The sequence below is a fragment of the Zeugodacus cucurbitae genome, chromosome 2, assembly GCF_028554725.1.
Source record: "Zeugodacus cucurbitae isolate PBARC_wt_2022May chromosome 2, idZeuCucr1.2, whole genome shotgun sequence".
NCBI classification, from domain to species: domain Eukaryota; kingdom Metazoa; phylum Arthropoda; class Insecta; order Diptera; family Tephritidae; genus Zeugodacus; species Zeugodacus cucurbitae.
The window spans coordinates 30,936,898-30,945,867 of NC_071667.1; the positions used below are offsets into that span (position 1 = coordinate 30,936,898).

Genomic DNA, 8,970 nt, shown 5'->3' on the forward strand with positions numbered 1-8,970 from the left:
TTGTATTTACCAAAATAAAGCAAAAGCGAATTAGAGATAATCGAAGCGAGACGTGCGATATAAAGCTAAAATAAACGGAACAACACAGCTTAAGCTATGAGATTGTTTACTTTGCAAAATTTTAGAACCGATTTGTCCAAAGTGAACACTTCTCACTAACCCTCGATTCTTTGTTATGTTGGCATTAAAATATAGTTAGTGTCAGGCTCAAAGCTGTTTTTTAACGTTCTAAAAATCAAGTGTATGCAAAATGAAGAGCTTCAAGAAATGGCATGCACGAAAAAAAAGTTTATTAAAATAATGGTTCTGGTTATATATAGCGCACTCACTTGGTAAACATATTGCGACCCCAAATCAAGCTTATTTTATATTATACAAATTAAAATTGAAATAAATATAAGGTGGGAGACATAATTCACATTACAAATAAAAAATCGGTTTTGATTGCGTACATTTTCCTCCTAAATATGCAATTAAGATTGATAATATAGAAATTTTAAAAGTTTACCGTATATTATTTCTAAAATGAACTTTTTCTGATGAAAATTTGTATTCAAATTTGGCTACTCCTACATACAAATGTATGTGATTGGCGTTGCAACCGTTTAGCCGGTTATAGCCGAATCGACGATAGTGCGCCACCTGTCTCTCTCCTTTGCAGTTCGGCGCCAGTTGGAGATCCCAAGTGTAACCAGGTCGCTCTCCACCTGGTCCCTCCAACGGAGTGGAGGCCTTCCCCTTCCTCGGCTTCCTCCGGCGGGTACTGCATCGAACACTTTCAGGGCTGGAGTGTTTTCGTCCATTCGGACAACATGACCTAGCCAGCGTAGCCGCTGTCTTTTTATTCGCTGAACTATGTCAATGTCGTCGTATAACTCGTACAGCTCATCGTTCCATCGTCTGCGGTATTCGCCGTTGCCAATGTTCTGAGGACCATAAATCTTGCGCAAAATTTTCCTCTCGAAAACTCCTAGTGTCGTCTCATCTGATGTTGACATCGTCCAAGCTTCTGCACCGTAAAGCAGGACGGGAATGATAAGTGACTTGTAGAGCTTGATTTTGGTTCGTCGAGAGAGGACTTTACTGTTCAATTGCCTACTCAGTCCAAAGTAGCACCTGTTGGCAAGAGTTATTCTGCGCTGGATTTCGAGGCTGACATTGTTCGTGTTGTTGATGCTGGTTCCCAGGTATACGAAATTATCTACGACCTCGAAGTTATGACTGTCAACAGTGACGTGGGAGCCAAGACGCGAATGCGCCGACTGTTTGTTTGATGACAGGAGATATTTCGTCTTGTCCTCATTCACCTCCAGACCCATTCGCTTCGCCTCCTTATCCATGCGGGAAAAAGCAGAACAAACGGCGCGGTTGTTGCTTCCGATGATATCAATATCATCGGCGTACGCCAGGAGCTGTACACTCTTGTAGAAGATTGTACCTTCTCGGTTTAGCTCTGCAGCTCTTATAATTTTTTCCAGCATCAGGTTAAAGAAGTCGCACGATAGTGAGTCACCTTGTCTGAAACCTCGTTTGGTATCGAACGGCTCGGAGAGGTCCTTCCCAATCATGACGGAGCTTTTGGTGTTGCTCAACGTCAATTTACACAGCCGTATTAGTTTTGCGGGGATACCAAATTCAGACATCGCGGCGTAAAGGCAACTCCTTTTCGTGCTGTCGAAAGCAGCTTTAAAATCGACAAAAAGGTGGTGTGTGTCGATCCTCTTTTCTCGGGTCTTTTCCAAGATTTGGCGCATGGTGAATATCTGGTCAGTTGTCGATTTTCCAGGTCTAAAGCCACACTGATAAGGTCCAATCAGTTTGTTGACGGTGGGCTTTAGTCTTTCACACAATACGCTCGATAGAACCTTGTATGCGATATTTAGGAGGCTGATCCCACGGTAATTGGCGCAGATTGTGGGATCTCCCTTTTTATGGATTGGGCAGAGCACACTGAGATTCCAATCGTCAGGCATGCTTTCTTCCGACCATATTCTGCAAAGAAGCTGATGCATGCACCTTATCAGTTCTTCGCCGCCGTATTTGAATAGTTCTGCCGGTAATCTATCGGCCCCCGCTGCTTTGTTGTTCTTCAAGCGGGTAATTGCTATTCGAATTTCTTCATGGTCGGGTAATGGAACATCTGTTCCATCGTCATCGATTGGGGGATCGGGTTCGCCATCTCCTGGTGTTGTACTCTCACTGCCATTCAGCAGGTCGGAGAAGTGTTCCCTCCATAATCCCAGTATGCCCTGGACATCGGTTACCAGATTACCACCTTGGTCTCTACATGAGGATGCTCCGGTCTTGAAACCTTCGTTAAGTCGCTTCATTTTTTCATAAAATTTTCGAGCATTCCCTCTGTCTGCCAGCTTCTCAAGCTCTTCGTACTCACGCATTTCGGCCTCTTTCTTTTTTTGTCTGCAAATGCGTCTCGCTTCCCTCTTCAGCTCTCGGTATCTATCCCATCCCGCACGTGTTGTGGTCGTTTGCAATGTTGCGAGGTAGGCAGTCTGTTTTCTCTCCGCTGCGAGACGGCACTCCTCATCGTACCAGCTTGTTTTTTGTCGTTGCCGAAAACCAATTGTTTCGGCTGCAGCGGTACGCAGTGAGTTTGAGATGCCGTTCCACAGTTCCCTTATACCGAGATGCTGATGAGTGCTCTCAGAGAGCAGGAGTGCAAGTCGAGTAGAGTATTTCGTGGCTGTCTGTTGCGATTGCAGCTTTTCGACGTCGAACCTTCCTTGTGTTTGTTGACGGGCATTCTTTGCTGCACAGAGGCGGGTGCGTATCTTCGCTGCGACCAGATAATGGTCCGAGTCTATATTTGGTCCTCGGAGCGTACGCACGTCTAAAACACAGGAGACATGTCTTCCGTCTATCACAACGTGATCGATTTGGTTCCGCGTGTTTCGACCAAGTAGCTTGATGTATTTTCTTATGCTGGAATCTGGTACTACAGACGACCATATTTCGGGCCCCAGCGAAGTCGATCAGCCTCAGGCCGTTTGGCGATGTTTCGTCATGGAGGCTGAATTTTCCGACTGTTGTGCCAAAGACACCTTCTCTACCCACCCTGGCGTTAAAATCACCAAGCACGACTTTTACATCGTGGCGGGGGCAGCGCTCATAGGTGCGTTCTAGGCGCTCATAGAAAGCATCTTTGGTCACATCGTCCTTCTCTTCCGTTGGGGCGTGGGCGCAAATCAGCGATATGTTGAAGAACCTCGCTTTGATGCGGATTGTGGCTAGACGTTCATCCACCGGGGTGAATGCCAGGACTCTGCGACGGAGTCTCTCTCCCACCACAAATCCAACACCAAATTTACGCTCCTTTATATGGCCGCTGTAGTAGATGTCACAAGGACCCACCTTCTTCCGTCCTTGTCCCGTCCATCGCACTTCTTGGATGGCGGTGATGTCAGCCTTAAGTCGTATGAGGACATCAACCAGCTGGGCAGAGGCACCTTCCCAATTAAGGGTCCGGACATTCCAGGTGCATGCCCTTATATCATTATCCTTAAAACGTTTGCAGGGGTCGTCATCAAAAGGGGGGTGTCTCATCCGAGGCTTTCGTAGATTTTTCATTGGGGGGTGTTTTTATGTGGTGGGTCCCAAACCCTACGCACAACCGCATAAGCGGGCTTCGCCTTCTCACTTTAGCTCGCCTTCAAACGGATGTCTGTTGGCTACCCAGAGGATACTTGGTCTAAAACCGGAAGTCGTGAGCTGCTTGAACCATGTGGAGAAGAATCGTTTCTGGCCACTCCCAAGTGAGTGACAATCAAAAACTTTCCTCACTTGCGTGAACTTCTACACATGATCCCATCCATCCTTTGTACCGTAGTACAAACTCATCATTCATTACATATAAATAATAATATATTAAAAACTATCGAATATATATTTATACTCTCGCAACCTGTTGCACAGAGTATTATAGTTTTGTTCACATAACGGTTGTTTGTGTCACCAAGAAATAAAAGTATTAGATATGGGGTTATATATATATAAATGATCAGGATGACGAGTGGAGTTGAAATCCGGATGTCTGTCCGTCCGTCCATCCGTGCAAGCGATAACTTGAGTAAACATTGAGATATCTTAATGAAACTTGGAACACATGTTCCTTGGGACCTTCGAAAGCAACCCTCTCGCTTTCGAAAATGAGCAAAATCGGTCCACTGCCACTCCCACAAAATGGCGAAAACCAAAAACACATAAAGTGTCATAACTAAGCCATAAATAAAGTTATAACAGTAAAATTTGGAATAAAGGATCGCACTAAGAAGGGGCATATTTGGATGTAATTTTTTGGGGAAGTGGGCGTGGCCCCGCCCCCAAATTTGTTATTTGTATATATCTCGCAAACCAATGAAGCTATATAAACCAAACTTTCTGCAGTCGATTCTCTTACGTACCCCACTACACACTATGAAAATAGTTGAAATCGGATAATAACCACGCCCACCTCCCATACAAAGGTTAGGTTGAATATTACTAAAAGTGGGTTAATTTCAGATAAGAAATGGCAGATGGAAGCTGCATTTTTTTATTTTTTTACAAAATGGAAAATGGGCGTGGCGTCGCCCACTTATGCGTCAAAACCATATCTCAGGAACTACTCGACCGATTTCAATGAAACTTGGTTTGTAATATTTTCCTTACCTCCCAATAATATGTTATGAAAATTTGCCAAATCGCTTCACAACCACGCCTACTTCCTATATACCAGAACTTTGAAGACGATCAGAATCGTTTACTTTACAATGTATAAAGTAAGCACTAGTGAAGATATCGGTGCAGAACTATGCACAAATACTATGTTTAGAGTGTGACAGCCCCATTCTAAAAATCTCCGAAATCGGAACATAGGTTTTTAAGACCACAGATATCGAACACGAGTATCTCCGTGCTTCTAACCTAATATTATGGTTTCCAACTTTCAATGGACTTTATACAATATATATGACGAATATGTGGGTCAAATTGTGTATTATATAATATAAATAAAGTTAAATAAATAAATTGCGAGAGTATAAAATGTTCGGTTACACCCGAACTTAGCCCTTCCTTACTTGTTTTTTATAATTTAGCCAAATGATTTTAAAATCCAATAACTACATAAAGGTATTAGCCCACATGCCGCAATTCTTCATTCAACACTTAAATGATCACATGAGTGCTTTATAAAGAAAATGTCAGCATGTCGCAAATCTAATGTTTACTCATTAAAACTTATCGAAGTTTATTTTAAGTTAAACTTTCAATTCCCCGAAACTATTATGGCTCATATTACTTGTTTTTATTTGTTTCTACAGCTTGTATGAAAAAAAGACACTCAGCTGACTACTGGTCTCTCCTCGACTCGAGATTCGGCTGATCTTTTATTCACACTAGTGGTAAAGTAAAAGCAGTAAATTGATATAACAGTAAGGAATTTATGCTGGGTAATGTCTATATTGAGGTTTCATAGTATTACCTGTTTGAATCTACTTGCGTATGTACAATTGCTTTTAGAAGTCATGTTTACAAAGTTTGTGAGTTAATCAAGAAAACAATAAGTATGCAATTCAATAAACAAACAAATAATGATATATAATTGGGATTAAACTGAGAATATTTCCAATCTTTAAAACTTTTTACTACTTTTACTTTAGTTTTGAAAGTTTATTTCCAATAGATACATATATACGTATGTTTGTTGTAAGATAAAATAATATTAAAGATATCATACCACATTTCGCCTTATCATTGAATAGATCCTCAATAAGTTTCGGGCATTCATTATCAATTGCATAGCAGAACTGCTTGAATTTAATAAATCCACCTTTGGCGATAATTTCTATTAAGTTTTTAGACTGCTCCTCATATATGTCAGCGTCATTTAATGAGTTTACATTCAATTTTAAATCTTCATCACAATTATTTTCACTTTGGTCTGTTCTAGTACCAATGTTGCCATCTGTTCCGCTGATATTCACAAGTGACGGTGTAACGGAACGATTATCACTTTGAGCATTGTCGCCAATCACACTAGCACTACGAGAATTACTACTACTGCATCCAGCAGCACTAGAGCAGCCTTCCTCACCGACAACACCATCGCCGTAACTAGTAACTGTGTTGCTGCTACTGCCGCTGCCGCTGCTAACAGCCGTACTCAATTTTCGTTTTATGACCACAGCGCTAGGTGGAGCACTGGACGGAGCAGATGCCGTAGAATACGTTTTCAAAAGCAAATCTTCCTCGGACTGTGTTAGCACAGAGTTCTTTACAAGGATCGTCAGAAGATCCGTTTCACACAAATCGAGTATTATGCGATCCTTATGCCGCAAAAGCAGCGAACGAACTTCCTCCTCTTCCTCTTCCCGGGACATTTTGTAATAAACAACACTACGCTTAAAACACAAAAATGGTGAAACTCACACACAGCTGCATAAAACGAACACAAACAAACGATTCACATGTATTTCTGCTTGTATTGCACGCACACGAATATAATATGTATGCATACATACATAAGTATGTACGTATTATTCGTAGTACGTTATATTTACACTACGTTCAATTATATGGACGATATTTCTTTCTTATTCGTTATTTTTATGCACATTTTTTAGCAATTCAAATTTCGTTAGCATTTTTCACATAAATTGCACTAAGCATTGAATATTTGTATGTATGAATAAAACTTTTCAATAAATGTTAGAGAAACGCGTTTTCAATGAAGTTAGCGCTCCAACCATTACACTTCCGTTCTCTACAAACTTTAACACCACACTGACCCAAACACCAAAATATCTACATCGAAATTACGTTCCAAACCGGCTTCCCTTGAGTTGGCACTGAAACAACAATAGCAATGCTAAGCAAAATATCCGAACATAACAAATGGATTGTAATAACAAAGGCACAAATGAACACTAACAACAAGCACAGAAAATCCAAACGTGAGAGAAGCTAGCAATGTGGTGAACCCTAGTTAAGTGCATATTCTCCCGAGCATCTGTGTCTGACTATGTTTGTAAATACAAATACATATGTATAACGTGTGTGTGTCTATGGCTTTTGGTGGGAGAGTGCATTCGAAATGCATGTACCTAATGGCTGGCTGTGTGCCTACCTGGCTGATACATAGATAACAGTGGTGAATTTTTTATGTATACTCGTAAGTACATACGTAATTGCTATCTGTTGCTTTTACAAATTCACCTCATTACTGTATAGTGTTTGAAAATGAAAATTTCAAAATCGAATATATCGGTCGTTATACAATCATTATGGCAAAATATACATTATTAGACTACAAAAAAAGAAAGGTTTACATTCGGGTGCAGCCGAATATTAACCTTATTTCATATTAATTTATGAATATTAAATGTAAGAATCAGAGGCATGGACGTCTTTGCGGGCGTCTGCAAAAATTTCTATCTGAATGATATGTGAGTCGATTACAAATAACCTGTAGAACGGAAGTCATTATTTGTTACGTATTGCCTGATTTTCTAAATTTTTACTCATTATAATCTAAAAATAAATTTCTAAAATCCCATGAAATATTCGGCATCAAGTCAACCAGGAACCATTATAATAAGTATATTGGCACAAGTACAAGTTCTGAATCGATTTCATATGATTTTTTGTAATACACCAATTATTTCACCCACAGGCCGAAAGTCATTATATTTAGTATGTGGGACTTATTTTACTTCTTTTCAACATCAACCTGTTGTCCAAAATAATACTGTCACTTCATTATTAGATCGTACATTATATATTGGAGGAGGATGGGATCATGTGTAGAAGTTCACGTAAGTGAAGAAAGTTTAAGGTTCTATCGAGCGTACTGTGTGAAAGACTAAAGCCCACCGTCAACAAACTGATAGGACCTTATCAGTGTGGCTTTAGACCTGGAAAATCCACAACTGATCAGCATGGCGCATGGTGCCAATTCTTGGAGAATACCCGTGAAAAGAGGATCGACACACACCACCTTTTTGTCGATTTTAAAGCTGCTTTCGACAGCACGAAAAGGAGCTGCCTTTATGCCGAGATGTCTGAATTTGGTATTCCCGCAAAACTAACTAATACGGCTGTGTAAGTTGACGTTGACAACACCAAAAGCTCCGTCATGATTGGGAAGGACCTCTCCTAGCCGTTCGATACCAAACGAGATTTCAGACAATGTGACTCACTATCGTCTTTAACTTGATGTTGAAAAAAATAATACGACCTGCAGAGCTAAATAGAGAAGGTACAATCTTCTATAAGAGTGTACAGCTCCTGGCGTACGCCGATGATATTAACAACCGCGCCGTTAGTTCTGCTTTTTCCCGCTTCACTCTTGCCAATAGGTGCTTCTTTGGACTGAGTAGGCAATTGAAAAGTAAAGACCTCTCTCGACGAACGAAAATCAAACTCCACAAGTCGCTCATTAACGGCAACGGCAAATACCGCAGACGATGGAACGATGAGCTGTACGAGTTATACGACGACATTGACATAGTTCAGCGAATAAAAAGACAGCCGCTACGCTGGCTAGGTCATGTTGTCCGAATGAACGAAAACACTACAGCTCTGAAAGTGTTCGATGCAGTACCAGCCGGAGGAAGCCGAGAAAGGGGAAGGCCTCCACTCCGTTGGAGGGACCAGGTGGAGAGCGACCTGGTTACACTTTTGATCTCCAACTGGCGCCGAACTGCAAAGTAAAGAGAGAAGTGACGCACTATCATCGATTCTGCTATAACCGGGTAAACCAGCATCACACACATACATAATCACATACATACATACATATATGTATATATTGAGGTTAAGTAAAGAACTAAACTATATTTCTATTAAGGTAAGGTCACAACTTGACTGATATTTTGGGTAAAAATTAATAATATTTGGATCTCCGGGCTTCAACAGGTATAGCCCGATTTCGATTTTTAGATGAAATATGACACACATCAAAAATTATCCGAA

General features: G+C 40.9%; 1 protein-coding gene across 6 annotated transcripts in view; it reads right to left on the minus strand.

Annotated features, from left to right (window-relative positions):
• LOC105215715 (tight junction protein ZO-1) overlaps positions 1-8,970 on the minus strand; it is a 54,898-nt gene that overhangs the window by 43,470 nt on the left and 2,458 nt on the right. Inside the window, exon 1 of one of the 6 annotated variants that reach the window (XM_011189769.3) lies at positions 5,735-6,992. The exons of 1 other annotated variant lie outside the window; for it this stretch is intronic. In XM_011189769.3, the coding sequence (XP_011188071.2) occupies positions 5,735-6,377 (643 nt within the window). In that variant the 5' untranslated portion in view covers positions 6,378-6,992. Of the gene's footprint in view, positions 1-5,734; positions 6,993-8,970 lie in introns of those variants that run through there. 4 more of the 6 variants (XM_011189768.3, XM_011189767.3, XM_029042552.2 and 1 more) reach the window with 4 other exon arrangements.